Raw genomic sequence first — 18,448 nt, forward strand, 5'->3', positions numbered from 1 at the left:
TCCCGAGTGCTGGGATTAAAGGCGTGCACCACCATCGCCCGGCAGTTTCTAAAACTTCTAATCGTCTAAATCCACCACCTCAACCCTGGAGAACATATGAACTGGCTTCATTAGGTCGCACAGGCACCACCGTCCTTTTCTTAGTGTCTTCAGGAGCCCCCTGAAGAACTTGACCATTTCTTACATCAGTTAATGTTTTGGATTATGTGAGAGGTTTTTTGTTTTGTTTCTGATTGCTACAGAGCTTGCATATGAAAAATGTGTCCACCTTGGAATGCTCACTAAAGGGTCACAGCCTCCTGGGTCAGGGAGGAAACGGTGCGCCACTGGATGTGAGCTTAAAGCCTACAAAGTCCTGCAGGTCCCAAGCTGCTCTTGGAATGTGCAGTGATCAGCTCAGTTCCCCATTGCCCAGGCTTCCTCGATGACTCCCCCACTCCTCCCCACACCTGAGCTTCCACAGCACATGAGCTCACCTTGTAGCTCAGCAAGGTCTGAGAGCATCTATTCCTGAACCCACACAAACCACCTGTATCCTACCGGAGCAGTGCCTCGACCTCCATCCCCGTCCTCACTATACTCTGAGCACGGTTTTCCCACGACTCCTACCCCAGGGACCTTGGGCATTTAGCCACTGCCAAGGAGGCCACCCTGGTGATTCTCACTGAGGCAGGGAACTCTGGCCCCTCCTCCTATCTGACTCTAAACTTGATAGTCTGGGTTCCCATCATGTGCTGACATGTGTTGCCACACTGACCTGTGCCCACGCTGGCTTACCTTGATCATATTTTTGACATTTAGTGTTTATTACCTGGGGCGGTCTTCCTCTTTGGAAGAACCTTCTCCCCTTTGTAATACTTCTGTCTACCAGCAGCCTAGGAAAGTGCAGCACATGGGACCCTCTGTCTCCTTTCACATAAACTCCAAATCTTCAGGACAGCCAGTAACGGTAACTGCCCACAGTGACCCATGCACTTGATGTGCTTAGAGTTTCTGCTTCCAAGCAAGAGTTTGTTGTTTGCAGCTTCCAGTTAATGCACACATCTCTAACTCCTTGGGCTTGCAAGATGGCTGCCAAGCCGGCAATGGCCCCTGAGAACATCGTCGTGCACCTTTGTCAGCATTTGGTTTTAAACTGTGTCATTGAGGTCCATCTGACTACAACAAAGGCCATGTCTTCTCAGAGTAAACATGAATCCTGGAAAGGGTCAGAGCTGAACCCTGGGCGCCCTCTCATTACTAGGAAGCAAAGCTTTCCCTGAGGTCCTTTAAGTGGGTTTGCCTTGCTTTTCTGCTGAGTTCCAGGGCTGGGACCGGGTGTTGCAGCTGAGCCGCCCTCTGCAGGAGGCTGGGAGAGTGAGTATCTGGCACTGCTGAGTGGTTTTGCATGTTGGTGTGGCATGATCTCGCCTCAGAACAGCTGCCCTGCATACAGGAAAGATTTAAGTCAATACGCTCTCCTGTTCATCACCCTGGCAGTGATAACAGAAAGAGAAGCTGTCCGGTGCCTTGTTCAGGGTGTCGGGGGTAATATGCAGGAAGGATGGATGTGTGTGCATTATGATGGAGCTGCACCTCACAGGCATCGCCCAGTGTCAGCATTGGTAACTGTAACTTCTAGACTAGCACTTCCCCAGTTAGGTGGTAAAGGACAGGGTGTTGCTATTTGTTGTTATCGATACTTTTTTTTTTAAGTATTCGTTTTGTGTGTGCAGTGCGCAAGGCAGAGGAATTCCTTCTCTGCTTTCACCAGGTGGTCCTGGGAATGGAACTCCCGATGGTTGGTCATCCAGCTTAGCAGTGAGCATCTCTCCCTGCTGAGCTGGTTTACCAGCCCTGACTCACTATTGGTCAGCACATTTAAGAAATACAGTCCACAGGATGCCATGTGTCAACCATTGTGAAAGTTCCTAAACTCTTGCTATCCATCTGGGCCCTACCTGAGGAAGAGTCTAGGACATAGAACTGACTGATCATGTGGCCTCAGGCAGGAACTCTCCATGTTCAGTATAAAATGGAGTCAAAATGCTATCTTGCCCACTGACCTGAACAGGACTCCTGGAAATTTGTTCCAGGTCATGAAAATCCCTTTGGGTGGCAGTCCACACAAGACTAGTTAGATAGTTGCTCTTTCACTGTAACTGCAGAAGATGACAATGTCTGTCTGTCTGTCTGTCTCTCTCTCTCTCTCTCTCCCTCGCTTGCTCGTACCATGCACGCACACATACGTTCAGCAAGCCAGGGATCTATCACTCCATGCCTTGGTGGAGGGAGCCACACACTGGCATGAAGACTGGCACCTTGTTGAGGGTGTGTTGGGAACGGGAAGGGGAGGGAGTCCACCCTGCAGTGTGGAGATGGGAGAGCAGGAAGGAAGCTCATCCCTGGGCAGTATTCAACACAAAGCCCTGGAGAAGGGAAGGAAGTCTACAATAGGTTCAGGGTCTGGTGGAAGAGGGAGCTGGAAGAGTGAGCACGGAGGAAGAGCTGTGGAAGAGGCTGGGCTTGCATTCTCCTGCCTCAGGGACACGTCTGACCGACCATATGTTCACTGTGTGTGGTTTGGGGACTGGAAACAAGTACGTGACAGGGGTACAATAGTAGCTAAGGTCTGAATGCATGAATGTCCCATGGGTACAATAAGAGAGGAAGGCTAGTTGCAAACACTGGAGGGCTGGGAGGCATAGTCTTCCCCCGCGCTTCCTGTTCCGTGTGTGCAGCCCATCTTAGACTGTCTAGCCTGGCGTCCGTACACACTTGCACACAGTTCTCACCACCGCCGTAGGTAGTGACAACGCTGTGTTCAAAGGTTTAGTTTCGAAAAGTTAAAGATGCAGCAATCTTTTGTTGTGTTTAGAGACTAAATGCAGAATTGATGGAAAGACTTCTATGTTTGAGAAACACTTTTTGTCTTGAAAGATCTTTCACCTGGCCTGTTTGAAGCTGAAGGAAATGCCCATACCCAATGTTATCCGTGCTCCACTGTTAGTTAGTTCATGTTCTTATCCCAGCCTTCCTCCTCCTCATCAGATCAGAGCAGTTTGGTGAGATTGTCTGTCTCAGAGTTTATCTAAATGTATAAGCCTGTGTTAGACTTGCAGAAAGTATTCTCCTGGACCAAACCCAAGGAGAATGATTTTAAGCTTGTTGTTGTTTTTTTTGTGTGTGTGTGAGCTATGTACAGAACCAGACACTTTCCAATAGGTGTATTTAAAAGTATGAAGAAAATTAATTTTATAAAGATGACTTTTAATAGGATGTATAGTTTCCTACATCCTGATTCTCAGTCCTACCCCTAGACTATGCCTCAGCCCCAGCCATGGCCTTAGTTCTTTAACTCCAAAATCAGCAGTGTGTGTGTGTGTGTGTGTGTGTGTGTGTGTGTGTGTGCATGCGTGCTGTGTGTGTATGGTTGTATGTGTGTGTATGTGTGTGTGTGTGTGTGATGATCAGTGCAGTGCTGGTGTGTAAGCTGGCCACAGGAAGACATAGGGTAGCCTTTCTCTCTCTGCCTTATCATAAGACAGTCTCTCATTGAACCTGGAGGCAGACAGGGGACTAGTAAACTCAGTGAGCCTCCTGGTCCCCCCAGTGAGCACTGGAGTTACAGGCGCACTTGGTCATCCCCAGCTTTTTAGGTAGGTGCTGGGGATTTGAACTAAGGCTGCCATGCTTCTCAGCTTCATATAGCTGTATTCCAATAAAACTTTATTTATATAAGCAGACTATACTTTGGCAGCCCCTGCTGTAACTAAACTCACTGTCTTAGCTGCATCTTAATCCTCAGATTGGATTACTATTTTGGGCTACTCCCAAAGTAGCTATTGTGGTGAAGTTCATTCAGGAATACGAGGAAATAATGAATACTGTGATGCTGCAGGAACACCCATCCCCTTTCTGAACCTAACGCAACTGTGGCTAGCTAGGGCCTTAGCAGTCACTCTGGCTGACTCTGTCGTGCATGTGCTCTGTGGCCTTTTCAGGTAATGGCATCTGTCAAATGGAAACAGCAATGGCATCTGTGGAGCAGAACTCTTAGCACTGGTGCCTGGGCACCCTCGGGACGCATTCTCTTTCCTCTTACCACTGTCACCGCTGCTGCTGCTGTTAGTCTTGCGCCTGCTCTTCCTACTTGTGATATTAGGCAGGGTTTACTACCGTCGCCATTCCTGAATGCAAGCCAGTCCCGGTGCTGGAATGCAAGACCAGCCACCAGTAGAGGGCGTGCGCATTAAGGAGAGAGACCCCCCCCCCCGCCCCCGCAGTCTAGGAGGTCAACAAGACCTTACAATGAGTCCTTGTCCCGTCCCCAACCCCCCTGGGGTGAGGGAGATAGTAGAGCTAAACAAATGATTGCTTATATGTGAAATATTTTGGAAGCCGTAAAATAGCATTTCCCAGATGGTCCTCCCCCTGCTTTATATCACACACTTCCCTTTGTCACCATGGGATGTGAAATGCAGGAGAGAGCAGAGGGGAGGGTTGACCCATGCAGAGTGAGATGGGGCTGCGTCTGAGAACATCTAGGGTGGGGAGGTCAGCTGCACCTGAGGCAAAGACGAGAGCATTTGCTAGTTGAGAAGCAACTGGAGCCATCTGCAATGGGAAAACTATAGGTGTGTGTCCTTCAGTGTAAAGGGAGATTGGAGCCCGCTTTCAGGGCCCTTGCATGTGAAGCTGCAGCCTTCGTCTTCACTGCATCCTTGGTTTCCCTTTCCCATCGAGACACCAGGTTTGTGTGACCGTGGAGAAAGCCGTCAGTTCCAAACTCGGTACAGGGTTTCCTGTGCTCTGGTACTAACTGTCCTGCACCCAGTAGGTGTGGCGTTGGAGGCTCCCCTCGGGGAGGGGGAAATTTCCATGGGCTCTAACCTCCAGGCTGACTCACAGCTCTACTTGGCATGTCTGTCGCCTGTGGCTTTCTGTTCTCCCCTGGAGGGATTCTGTCTGTCTATCCATGGAGGGGAAATGAACTCCTGCTTCTTTCCCCTCAAACATGAAAATTAGCATGTGTGCAACAGCTGTATGAAATGCCCATCAGCCCTGGAGTGGTGATGGCAGCTGAAATAGAGAAGCCTGTGGATGGTGGAGCCGTCTTCGGCTTATTGCCTGTTCAGAGGCAGGAATACCACAGTCAGAGGACTGTGTTGGTGACCTCGAGGTTTTGCCTCACTTAACTTAACTGTGGTATGTTCTTATTGAATCTCTAACTTCTTACGTCTGAAGCTAGATGATCAAAAGATAAGGCTGGCTTGTGAGTCGGATGCCATTCTGTCTGACAGTGGCAGTAGGTGACTGTAGGACAGCCGGGCAGATGTTGGTATGACTCTGGAATGCTTTGTTTGACTTTTTGTGACCATGTGTGCTCATGAGGTCTCCTGGATCTCTAAAGCCAGGCCTCGTTGCCCTTTGAATTCTCAGTAGTTGGATCCCAAGTGCCATCCAGGCTGGACCAAGGAGGACTGGCCTGCTGTTGCTTCCTGCAGAGGCTGACTGCTCTTGTGGGTTAGTCTGGGTGAGACTTTTCATAAATCTTCTCAACTGATTAAAGATGTCATGTTTACATGATCTCATAAATTATCTCCAAAGGAAGGAAAAATGATTCATTTTGGAAAGAAATTATCATGTATTAGGAGCACAGCCTACGACAGCTCAGCTGGTAAGGCTCCTGACATAGTAGCAGGAAGATGTGAGTTCTCTAGAATCAACTCAGGAAGCTGAGCATGGTGCCACATACTTGTATTCTCAGCACTAGAAAAGAAGAAATGGGGGACCCTTGGGGCTCTTTGGCTAGTCAATCTAGCCTAGTCAGTACACTGCAGGTCCCAGTGAGAGGACCTGTCTCAAAAAAAAAGGTGGATACCTCCTGAGAAATGACAGCTGAGGTGGTCCTCTGAACTGCACATGCACACACCCAGAACATAAGTAAGTAGACAGATGATAGACAGATAGACAGACAGACAGGTGACTTACTAAGTACAGATGGGATTTCCCTTTACCATAGGCAGGTGACACACATACACATGCTCTTGTTGTGTGATGTGCCTGACCACGCCTGGGTAGCCTTTGGGGGCAATCCGATTTAGAAGTCTATCTCTGGCTCCACTGTGAAGCCACTGGTCCCCCTGCCCCTCACAGTCAGGCCATCTGATACCCTTGTGTTTAAACGTTTGCCCACTATTTATTTAATAGCTAACTTGCTGTTATCAGTCATTTGTTTCTATCTAGGTATTTTGCCTTCTTATTTCATTTTGAAGAAAAGATTTCTTCCTTTTTTATGCTAAAAGATGTTTCTATTTTTTCTTCTTCTGTATTTGACTTAATTCCTTAAGCATAAGTTAAAGGATGTTTCATTTAGTCTCCGATAAGCAAACTTTCTCTTAACTGCACTGCTTAGGTGTTTTTAAGAGCCTCAGTGCCTGCTGGCCCTTTAATGTACTTTCTTTTTCTACTTTCTCATAGCTGGGGGTCAGACTTGGAGCCTTAAAGGTGCCAGGCAAATGCTCACTGACCTACATTCCCAGCTTCCTCTCCGCTGCAAGCATTTTTAGATAGAGCCCTACTAGGCCTTGGCCCAGGCTTGTCCTACCTTCAGCTCCCCTGCTGGGACTACTGATTCTAGGCAGAAACTGCAGGGCCCAGCCTCTATTCGCACTTTTGATTTGAGTTTTATTGTTGAGACAAGGTCACACTTGCTGGTCTGGAGCTCACTATGTAGACCAGGCTGACCCTGAGCTTGTTTGACTTTCCTGACTTGGTCTCCCAAATAACTGGAACTGCAGGCCTGCACCATGACCAGCCACTGTACGACTGACTTGTGGAAAATGAGGGTCAGTGGTTTTTAACTTATTCACAGGTGTGCAGCCATCGCCAACATCCACATTTGAACCACACTCACCGTCTCAAGAGAATCTCCCTTTCCATCCACATCACCCCACTGGGTGACTGGACGCCACTTAATCCATTCACTTCCTGTTTCTTTCCCTTTCTTTTTAAGATTTATTTATTTGTTTTCTGTATATGAGTGCTCTATGTTCATGAACAACTTTATGCCAGAAGAGGGCATCAGATCCCACTATAGATGTGGTTGCTGGGAATTGAACTCAGGACCTCTGGAAGAGCAGCCAGTGCTCTTAACCTCTGAGCCATCTCTCCAGTCTGCTTCCCCACTTTTTAAGATTTATTTACCACTTCCTGTTGCTGTATATTTCCCTCTTCTAGTTGTTTCATCTGAATTGAATCATAGGATATGTGGTCTTTTGTGATGGGATCTTTCACTTAGCATGACTGCATTGTAACCTGTTAGTAGCTCATTCCTTTTTATGCCCAAATTATATTCCATGATAGAATATGTACAGCCAGCCCTTTGTATCCTTGAGTTCCTCAACTGGGTTTAGGGGCTGGAGAGATGGCTCAGCAATTAAAAGCACTTGCAGAAGACCTGCGTTCAGTGCTTGAACCTATATTAGAGGGCTCACAAATGCTGGCAACTACTGTTCCAGGGGATCAGTCACCCTCCTGGCCTCTGTGGGGATTGGCACATAGTGCACATATATACATGCAGATAAAGTACTCATACATGGCTGTACTCCTTTAATCCCAGCTCTTGGGACACAGAGGCAGGTGGATCTCAGTGAGTTTAAGGCCAGCCTGGTGTACAAAGAGAGTTTCCAGAATAGCCAAGACTCTTACACAGAGAAACTCTGTCTCAAAAAGCCAAAATAAAGGGGAAAGAAAAGTAAAACCCCACCAAAACAAACAAACAAAAAAAACCCAAAACACTCATACACATAAAGCAAAATAAATAAATCTTCAAATAAAAAAAGGTGGACAGTGCCTGAGGCACAGGACTTAGGATTGTCCGGTTGAGTTTACTCACGTGTACATGTGCACACATTCCTCATACATGTATGTACCTGCACAGTCATGAACACACACAAAGATGTACTGTTCCAGAGTGTCTTTAAAGATAAACGGTGACTTGTTATGTTATCTGTGTGGCTATTTCCTTCTTTAGTGCAGCCGGCCGGGTTCTTTTCCCTTCCCGTTTGCCTCATCGGTCTCCCTGCATTCACACCTGCGTTTGTTCACGTGTGTCTCTCCACGTGGCCGTCCATAGGTACGGCCAGTATGGCAGGAAGGGGCTGTTGATTACAAATGCTTTCCTGGGAGCCTCCTTTTCAAAGTGAGCTCAGCATCAGTGGCTGGTTCTTTGGGTCTTTGAAGAAGGTGTCCCACTCCTGGTGTTCTGCTTAGCAGGTGGCTGCCACCCTTCTGGCGGTGGGATGGCCTTCTTTTTAGTGTTTCCTTGCCAACAACGTTGTCCTCTCATCAAAGAGGTTCATATTCAGCCTCTCCTTTTGAACCCCATAGCAATTCCATCCTGATTGCTTTTGTTTTTGATTTTTCAAGACAGGAGCCTGTCCTGGAACTCACTCAGTAGATCAGAATGGCCTTGAACTCAGAGACCCACTTGCCTCTGCATCCTGAGTGCTGGGACTAAAGGAGTGTGCCACCCCCACCTGGCACCATTTCATCTTGAACATTAAGTACCTCCTGGGTCTCCTCCCTGCATCTGAAAACCCTGTTCCTTTGTTTGGGCCCCTTCTCTCCATTGCAGCTAGCCTTCCTCTTCCGCCTTCTGTGACCCTGACCTCTGGTTCAAGCCCATGTGCTGCCTGTGGCTCTCAGCCTTCCTATTTCCCGTTTGGTGTTTTTTAAAAACAATATTCTTTTTGTTCCTTGACAATTTCATACGCATGCATACAATGTATCTTGTTTATATCACCTCCTTTCTTCTATCACCTTTCCAAAAACTGAGTGGCCACCTCAATGGCCTACTGCCTTGTTTTCGAGACAAGGCCTCCCACTGAAGCTGGAGCTCTTTGGGCTACACTGGCTACCTCCTGAGTTCCCGGCATCGGGGTCACAAAAGTGTCACTGTGCCCAGTTTTTATTTACGCAGTCACCATCTTCACAGCCAGGGGTGATTTTGACCCACCTGGCACCCTCCCAATTTTCAGAAACTTTGAGAACAAGGAGTAAGAGCATATATTGGAGCATGAACAGCCTACATACTAGTAGAAAATGGACTCTCCCTTTTCCAGGAGCTCTCAAATGTGGGTAGCTTCTGGGGAGCGGGGCAGGGCAGGGCCTCATGAACCCCAGTGACATCCTTGCTGGAATGTTGACCAGCTAGATCTTGTGCAAGCAGGTACAGCTGCTATGAGACCATGAGTACAGAAGCCATGTCTAAAAGATGGCATCTCCCATCGCTCCTCCCTATCCCGTGGCTCTGGGCCTTGAAAGGGTGATGATAAGGGGTGCATCATTTAGGACTAAGCAGCCAAAGGTCTCTTACTCTCAGCTATTTGAACAGCTATGAGTGTATGTTAACTGCTAATCACTGCTAAAAAGAGCAAAGCTGAGAACAGCACTAATCATTAAAAACAGATATTTAGAAGTTTAGAAGCCTGTTTGACATCATGATCATTTAGCAAAACAATGGTTTGCCCCCCCCCCCACCTCCCAAGGCCTATGACCGCCCCAGCTTTAGACTTTTTCATTCCTATATTCCTATGTCAGGCACGAATTCCCTCCTGAGGGGCAGACCTCAAATCTCATCAGAAAGTGGTTATTTACCCCCATAGCAATATTGCCACTGAGGAACCAGGAGGTACATCTTGATGAGTAAGACCGTGCTTGTCTCTCTATTTGGATCTTTAATACAGTGAGAGCGTAGACTTTCTGTTGTGCTATGTGGTTGTGTGTATATGTGCGTTCACCTTTGTGTATATGTGGAGGCCAGAAGTTGACTTCAGGTACTTCTGTTGCTGTCTGCCTGTTTTCCTTCCAGTTATTTATCCATTACGAAAGGGGCATACCCATGAGTGGAGTCAGTTCACGTCTTCCCTACGATCAAATCCCAGTGCAAGCAGCTTTGCCCACTGAACCACCTCAATGGCCTACTGCCGTGCTTTCGAGACAAGGCCTCCCACTGAAGCTGGAGCTCTTTGGGCTACACTGGCTACCTCCTGAGTTCCCGGTCTGTGCCGCCCAGCATCGGGGTCACAAAAGTGTCACTGTGCCCAGTTTTTATTTACCCACTGACCATCTCCACAGCCAGTGGTGATTTTGACCCACCTGGCACCCTCCCAAATTTCATTTAGCCCCCACTTGTTAGTCTTCCACAAGCCTGAAATCACAAGAATCTTGCACATAGTAGGCATTTCATAACTATTCACTTGAGTGATTTTGCTGGGGCTTTAATTGCCTGGAGTTAGAACTGCTTCTTCCAAAAATCTAGTCTATTTGTCCTCATCAAAACCTAGCTTTTAGTGCTCCACAGGCAGTCTTTGTTGGGGTGCAGCGTAGCCCCGGAGAACCGGTTACCAGTGAGGACTAGCCAGCGTTAGGCAGGCTTTGAAAAGCAAAATGCTCCTCGTCCTGCCTCCAGCTGTGACATCTTTGAAAGTTAAATTCACCAGAAAAGGAAGCTGCCACTGAAAACTGAAGCACCAATGGAAAGCCGGGGCTGCCCCCTCGTGACCACCGTAGGCGGGTTGCCCGGGGCGACAATCGGCCTATAGAGCCCCCTTCTCCTGGTTAAATTACTGGGAAGGGGCAGAAACACAATGGCTGTGGGAGTCTGCAAAAAAGCAACATCTCCCAGCGTCCCTCACTCCGCTCACGGAGCTGTGTCGAATCCTAGAACCACACCACACTAATTAGCCCGGAGTGGAAAGGGTTGTCATGGTGACCGGGCACTTTTTAAAGCACAGGAATGGTGTTCATTATTGTTCCAAGTCTTTAGCTGTGGGGAAAAGGTCAGGGTGGCAGTTGTTTTCCGTATGAAGTTTGGCCTGGGAGCCTAACAGAAGGTGGAATGTCCCTCGGAGACGCAGGAAGATGGTGAGTGCCGGTCGGGTTCAGAGGGGCGGCCAGGGAGTCATGTCTTTTAGGACGCTTTAATAACTTGGATGCCCGGCTAAGGAGTTATGTGGAGGTAGGAAAAGTGACAGGGCCAGAATGTGGGTCAGGCACAGCAGTAGCTGCAGGAGGAATGTTAATTCTCACTCCTTGGAACCTCAAATTAAGCCAGTTAAAAGTTTCTCTGCTTCCACTGAATTCATTAACAAAACTGAAGATATACTTTATAAATAGTTCATTCTGTAAATTCACTCTCTACTACTCTTTGCAGATCATTACCGCTCTGGTTTTGTTTCTAAGTCTATAAAGCTAGAAGCAGCATAGCCAAAAGCTCCCAGAGCAGCTACTTACCCTCACCCTCCCGTTCTCCAAACCAGAGAGAGGTACAGCATAAGGTGTGCCACAGCTGGTTTGGTTTTCAGTCTAGTGCTTTTCTTACTTTTGTAAGGAGAGTTCGAATGCATAGATTAAAATCCGAGTCACTGCTCTCTGGCCGCTGGCCCTAATTTGTTGGCTACATTCTGTTAGAATAGTGCTAAGTAAAGACAACCTGACCACAGTGTTTGTGTAAGACATTCTTGAGAGAAGAGTGCCTGCTGGAGATGAGGGCAGCAGTTCCATCAGAGGGATCTGCAGTGTGTGTGTGTGTGTGTGTGTGTGTGTGTGTGTGTGTGTGTGTGTGGTGTGTGTTTTAATTTTAGTTTTTGAAGCTGCAGAATAAGAATAACCTGGCTTTAAGCCTGCTTTTGTTGTGTTCATGACTAATTTTTTTTTTTTAAGTCCTGGAGAGGAAGCCACTTTGTGTTTTTTGGCCTTTTCGACAGTATGGCTGGGTGTTTGTTTTTTTGAATTTTTTTTTTTTGGTTCTTTTATTAGACTTCCATAGAATAACAGCATACAAGTTAATTAAAGGGAATAGGGGCTTGGATTAGAAGAATGAATCACCGTCCAGAAGCTGCAAGGGGGAAGTGATCTGCTTTGCTTTCCCCTGAAAAACTATTGTTCCAGCGCCAGTGCCAGCTGGCCGCTGTGCACACGGGAGAGCGAGCGGACTCCAGAGGAGGGGCCTTGGCTTGGCTTCGTGTCTCGTCTCTGTGTCCTTGGGCTCACTTCTAGTGGAACTCGCAATAAGTGGGGTATCGAACTGGATCGCATTTAGAGTCTTGTCTCTTTTAGCCTCTGGCATTTCACACCCCACCTCACTGTGTGTGTGTGTGTGTGTGTGTGAGAGAGAGAGAGAGAGAGAGCCTCTCTGTCCATGTGTGCTCCTCATTGATTATTGTATTTTTTTTAGTTAAGAAAATGTCTCTCTGATATCCTTATAGAAGTTTAGTAAACAGAGTGATGTTTACATGGCACCGTAGACTTTTGGAAATTGTTATTAAAGTGGTGACAAATCAACGTTGAGGTGTATTTGTGACATGGTCAAGTGTTTGAGCATTGGTATTGATATTTCAAGGGATTATCGGTATCTTTCAAGATATAATAAAGGTATGGAAGGTATATTAAACTGTGATATATGCTAAAATGTTTGCTAATGACATTAAATTGGCAAAAAGATATGAGGGGGACAGTAAGCAGGGTGGGGGCACAACAGGATTGACTGGGACTGGGAAGTAGGTGACAAATCCATAGACATTCATTTTCTATTGTATGCTTTGCGTGGGTTCTAATTACTGTGTATCTATTCACATGCTCCCTAAAACACCAGTGAGGGTAGCCTTATTAGTGCTGTGTCATCTAACTATCCAGCGTTATCCCATTGTTGATGGTTTAGATGCCGGACCAGTTTGATCAGGCGGTTGTGTTAAACCAGCTGCGCTACTCTGGGATGCTGGAGACCGTGAGGATTCGAAAGGCAGGATATGCTGTCCGAAGACCCTTTCAGGACTTTTACAAAAGGCAAGAAGGGGCTAAATGGATTTTCCCACTCTTCCCCCTCCCTCCCTCCCTCCCTCCCTCCCTATCTGTCTCTTCAAGGGATAGGAGACAGCAGATAGCAAAAGGTAACACCATGCACCCTCTACTGCAGATATAAGGTGCTAATGCGGAGCCTGACTCTGCCTGAGGACATCCGAGGGAAGTGCACCGTGCTACTGCAGCTCTATGACGCCTCAAACAGCGAGTGGCAACTGGGGAAGACCAAGGTACAGAGACAGGCACATCTGCCATGCCTGCCCAGGGGACTGGTGATACTCACAAGGTGTAGCATTCCCAGACACTGCTAGGTGGTTGTTACTAACGTCCTGATGGTGTGTGTGGTGTGCGTGCGTGAGTGCGTGCGTGCGTGCGTGCGTGCGTGCGTGCGTGTGTGTGTGTGTGTGTGTGTGTGTGTGTGTGTGTGTGTGTGTGTGCGCGTGTGTACAAACATACCAGGCAGTCAGGAATGCTGGCTAAATGAGACCCTTGTGTTTTGAATGTACAAGGCAACTCTAACACCTCAGAAGTGAAACCCCAAGGCCTTCCAACTCTAATTTGAATGCCGTGTGTGCCATTCCCTCTGCCACAGCAAATATTGTGTGGCAGACAATGTGAAACCCTCTGGGTTGCCAAAGCCTCAGCCAAGAACCAGAAAAGTAAAACCCACATTTTGCTGTGCTGCTGTAGCAGAGGTCCTTAACCCCTTATTCCAGATGAGAGCTAGTACCTTTACTGAGAGAGAGCACTCCAGTCTTCATCTTTCCAAATCTGGAGATGCTGATGCTATGTAGCCATATGAAATGTGGCTAACTTGACCAGCATTAGAATTACTAGGGTGGGGAAGGTGCGTCTGAATTGAACTCAGAACCTCATACACTATCTGCTAGGCACTCACGACCACTAAAACACATTCCCAGATTCCAGAATTTCTTCCTCTCACTCCTTTTAAAAAATGATGTATTTTGCTTTTAATTATGTATATGTGTATGGGCGTGTGTCTATGAGTGCAGGTGCCCGTGAAGGCCAGAAGATGTGGGGTCCCCTGGGACTGGGGGTTATGGCTAATTGTGACCCACCAGATGTGGAACCAAACTAGGTCTGCTGGAAGAACAGCAAGGGTCCTTAACCACTGGGCCATCTCTCCATGCCCAGAGCTGCCTTCCTGGTATCAGTCCCTTTTTGTACATAGCAGGTACGGAGAGAAAGTGGGTTCCCCCAAGACAGCAAAAAGTGAAACATTTTAGGACTTACCCCTCTGTCTCTCCTCTTCCTATGCCAATCTCTGTGTCACTTGTCACCTAGATCCAATCTAGGACTAGTGCTGGTCTGTGAGCCAGTGTGTGCTAGCCACAATGGCGTGAGACATGAGGAACTTTGGCAATTGGGGCTTGACTTTCTGTCTGCCCTCTTATGTTTTTCTTGTCATATACCCTTATTGCATTTTAGAATGTACTGGTCTGTGGCAGGTGAGCCGTGTAAAGTGCACCGGCCAAAGAGCCCTACTGAGGGAGACATCAGTAGAGAGAAACAGGTGCTGTCCCCAAAAGCCGGCCCTGACTGCGAGAGGCCTCCTTGTATAGCAATGTTCTTTCCTCTCACCCATGCCTCCTTCCTGGGCAGGTCTTCCTTCGGGAATCCTTGGAGCAAAAACTGGAGAAAAGGCGGGAAGAGGAGATTAACCGTGCAGCCATGGTGATCCGAGCTCACATCCTAGGCTACTTGGCACGGTAAGGCGCACACCTGGGGGGGGGGGGCATGAAGCTCTAGGAGGGCTGTGGACCCCTGTCAGGTGGTTTGTGGGAGTGGAGAGGTACCCAAGGTCGGAGAAGTGGCCGCAGCAGTGGCCCACCCGGTAAGCCTGAACTGGAAAGTAGAAAATCATTTCCTGCTTCTGCTGCTCACTTAGAAGTCTCACGCCTGGCTTTCCTGCACCTCCTGAAGCCTCTGGAGTCTGGCTGCGTCTTGTGGCATTGCTCCTGAGAGTGTGTCCCTTATCCGAGACACTTGGGCTCACAAGCATTTCAGATTCTGGAGTTTTCATATTGGAATATCTGCCTGGTCTCTACTGAATGACAGAAATTCAAGGATACTCCAGAATCTGATTTTTTTTTCCTGTGTGGAATATTGACCTCCCCCCTGTACTTGTTCATACATGCTAAGCATGTGTTCTGCCTGTGAGCTACATCCCTAGCCCCGGGAATCTGAAAGTCTCTTTATTTCATTTTATATGTATGGGTGTGTTGCCTATATGTATGTCCTTGTACCATTTACCTGCAGATGGTTGTGAACCTCTGTGTGGGTGCTAGGAATTGAACCCTGTTCCTCTGGAAGAGCAGCCCATGCTTGTAACCACTGAGCCATCTCTCCAGCACTGGAATCTGAAATTTTCTGAGGGTCATATTAGCATTCAAGAAATTGCAGATTTGAGGTTTGGGGATGAAGAATTCTCAACTTGCATCTGAAGACCCTTCTCTGGTTGCTCACAAAGTGATGTTGCTTCTCTCAGAGTTGTTTTGTGTTGTTGTTGTCTTGTGATAAGAGTCTCACTATGAACCATGACTGACTTGGAACTCACAGTATAGGTCAGGTTGGCCTCAAAGTCTGAGCTATGTCCACCTCTGCTGCCCAAGTGCTGAAATTAAAGGCATGTGCTACCCGCCTTTAATGCCGGCACTCAGGAAGCAGAGGCAGGCATATCTCTGTGAGTTCGAGGCCGGCCTGATCTGCACAGCTAGTTCCAGGAGAGCAAGGACTGAACAGAGAAGCTCTGACTCCTAACACCCCTGCCCCCAAAGCCATGTGCTACCAACTGTGACTCATGGTCATTTGGTCGGGTGTACTCTGCCAGCCACACGAAAGCGTGGGACGATTCTGCTGCGGTAGCGTTTTGTTTTCCTGCTTTCACGTGAACAGTATATATTGCATCTTCTTTGGCTCTGTTTACCCAGCTTGTGCCAGACTGCTCAAAGTTGGTCTTAGGGTTAGTTGTTTATTTAGCCAAGATAATGATAGGATTCTGACTTTCTTTTGTTGGTTATTATTCTTTGGTTTTTCTTCCGTTTTGTTTGGACACAAATTTCCGGCCTCTGACTGCCAGTCTCCATAATGAGAGCACAGGTCCAAATCTGGGTCCTCTCCTTTTGTCTTGTCATAACGTAAGCTCATTTGAATGGCTCACAGCCTCAATATCTGAGCGGCCAATCTTTTTTGCAGAAAGCAATATAGAAAGGTCCTTTGTGGCGTGGTGACAATACAGAAGAATTACAGAGCCTTCCTCATGAGGAGGAGATATTTGCATCTGAGAAAGGCAGCCATCGTATTCCAGAAGCAACTCAGAGGACAGCTGGCTCGCAGGGTTTACCGACAGCTGTTGGCCGAGAAACGGGAGCGGGAGGAAAGGAAGAGGCTGGAGGAAGAGAAGAAGAGAGAGGAAGAAGAAAGGTATGTGCCTGCTTGGGTGGAACATGAGGGAACACTGGGAATGGCAACCTGGCTGGCCTGTCAGGAATTCCCAGGGGACCAGAGGGCTCCCTGTGAAACAGTAGTTCTTGGCAGTGCAGAAGACCCAGCTCTGTGAATATTTCTTTCATACACAGAATATGTCCACCCATCCTTGTGTGGGTGGTTGGGTGTGTGACAAGAGCAAGCACACATGTAGGTGCGTGGGTGTGGAGGCCAGATGTTGCAGTCGGATAGCTTCCCCAGTTGCTCTCTGCTGTCACTGAACCTGGACCTTACTTATTTGGACAGGCTGACTGACCAGTGAGCCCCACGGTCAGTTTTGTTTCTGTTTTTCCAACAATGGGATTGCAAACAGATACCCCTATGCTTGGCTCTTTGCATGGGTGCAGAGGACGTGAACTCAGGACCTCATGCTAGCACAGCAAGTACATTACAGACCGAGCCACATCCCCAGCCCTCTTCCAGCTTTTTAATGGGCAGAGATCTTCTTTGGGCTGAGCACATACATAGCTCAGCAGTGCTTGCCTAGAACAGAAGCACCGGCCCCGCCAAAAAATTAGACCTATTGAGAAGCCGGCTCCGAGTTGTTGATTTCCCTTTTCTGTTTGCAGAGAGAGAGAGCGAGCACGAAGAGAAGCAGAGCTCCTCCGCGCCCAGCAGGTGAGGAACGCTGGTACATTTGAGGCCCTTTGTGTGTTTCCTTCCTGCTTTGAACGTGGGATTCAGAAAGCAAACCAAGCAGGAGGTAGCGGAAGGAAGGGTGGGCTGGAGAGATGTCACTGGTACACTTTCTGCCCCATCACAGTGGTGCAGGGCTTAGACAGTGCCATGAGATTTCAGTGCGAACCGCAGTATGGTTTCTCGGTGGTAAGGTAGCACCATGACAGTGTCCTGGTGATGTCATCACATTCTGTGCCATTTCCAAGATGTGGTTTCTCCTGAGGCCTCTCCATGACCAGGTGGCAACGTCACTGTCCTTACACCGTGTTTGGTCCTTGAAGTACTGGTGTCTGTCTGGCACGCTCCTCTTTTATAAGGACACCTTTCATATTGGGTGCAGGCTCAGCTCACTGATGTCATATCATTTTAACTTAATCACCTGATTAAAGGCCCCTTGTCCAACCACAGCCATATCCTGAGGTGCCGGGGATAGGACTGCAGCATGTCAGTTGGGTGGGGCTGTAGTTCTGTGTGTGGAAAAAGAGGAAGGTGCTTATTCTAAAACCCACCTTCCCCGGTGTCCAGGAGGAGGAAGCGAGGAGGCAGCAAGAACTCGAGGCATTGCAGAAGAGCCAGAAGGAAGCGGACCTGACCCGGGAGCTGGAAAAACAGAGAGAGAACAAGCAGGTGGAGGAGATCCTCCGTCTGGAGAAGGAGATCGAGGACCTGCAGCGCATGAAGGAACGGCAGGAGCTGTCCCTGACCGAGGCCTCCCTGCAGAAGCTGCAGCAGCTGCGGGACGAGGAGCTGCGAAGGCTGGAGGATGAGGCCTGTCGCGCAGCCCAGGAGTTCCTAGAGTCCCTCAACTTTGATGAGATTGACGAGTGCGTCCGAAACATTGAGCGCTCCCTGTCAGTGGGGAGCGAGATTTCCGGTGAGCTCAATGAGCTTGCAGAGACTGCCAGCGGAGAGAAGCCAAACTTCAATTTCAGCCAGCCCTACCCCGAAGAGGAGGTGGACGAGGGTTTCGAGGCTGATGATGATGCCTTCAAGGACTCGCCCAACCCCAGTGAGCACGGCCACTCTGACCAGCGAACCAGCGGCATCCGGACCAGTGACGACTCTTCAGAGGAGGACCCGTATATGAACTACACGCTGGTGCCCACCAGCCCCAGTGCCGACAGTACGGTGCTGCTCACTTCATCCGTGCAGGACTCCGCCAGCCTGCACAACTCCTCCAGCGGGGAGTCCACCTACTGCATGCCCCAAAACAATGGGGACCTGCCCTCCCCCGACGGCGACTATGACTATGACCAGGATGATTACGAGGATGGTGCCATCACCTCCGGCAGCAGCGTGACTTTCTCCAACTCCTACGGGAGCCAGTGGTCCCCAGACTACAGGTATTCCGTGGGAACCTACAACAGTTCTGGAGCGTACCGGTTCAGCTCAGAAGGGGCACAGTCCTCCGTGAGTA

The 18,448-nt window shown here is 48.5% G+C and overlaps 1 protein-coding gene across 5 annotated transcripts in view; it reads left to right on the top strand.

Moving 5' to 3' along the window:
- Nucleotides 1-18,448, top strand: part of Myo10 (myosin X) — a 192,802-nt gene that overhangs the window by 146,564 nt on the left and 27,790 nt on the right. For 4 of the 5 annotated variants that reach the window (XM_005081299.4, XM_040757665.1, XM_040757666.1 and 1 more), the window contains 6 exons: nucleotides 12,707-12,831; nucleotides 12,962-13,076; nucleotides 14,470-14,576; nucleotides 16,063-16,290; nucleotides 16,923-16,971; nucleotides 17,557-18,441. In XM_005081299.4, the coding sequence (XP_005081356.1) occupies nucleotides 12,707-12,831; nucleotides 12,962-13,076; nucleotides 14,470-14,576; nucleotides 16,063-16,290; nucleotides 16,923-16,971; nucleotides 17,557-18,441 (1,509 nt within the window). Of the gene's footprint in view, nucleotides 1-10,615; nucleotides 10,912-12,706; nucleotides 12,832-12,961; nucleotides 13,077-14,469; nucleotides 14,577-16,062; nucleotides 16,291-16,922; nucleotides 16,972-17,556; nucleotides 18,442-18,448 lie in introns of those variants that run through there. The other variant, XM_040757667.1, reaches the window with a different exon arrangement.

Source organism: Mesocricetus auratus, unplaced genomic scaffold (assembly GCF_017639785.1).
Source record: "Mesocricetus auratus isolate SY011 unplaced genomic scaffold, BCM_Maur_2.0 Super-Scaffold_100015, whole genome shotgun sequence".
Classification (NCBI taxonomy): Eukaryota; Metazoa; Chordata; class Mammalia; order Rodentia; family Cricetidae; genus Mesocricetus; species Mesocricetus auratus.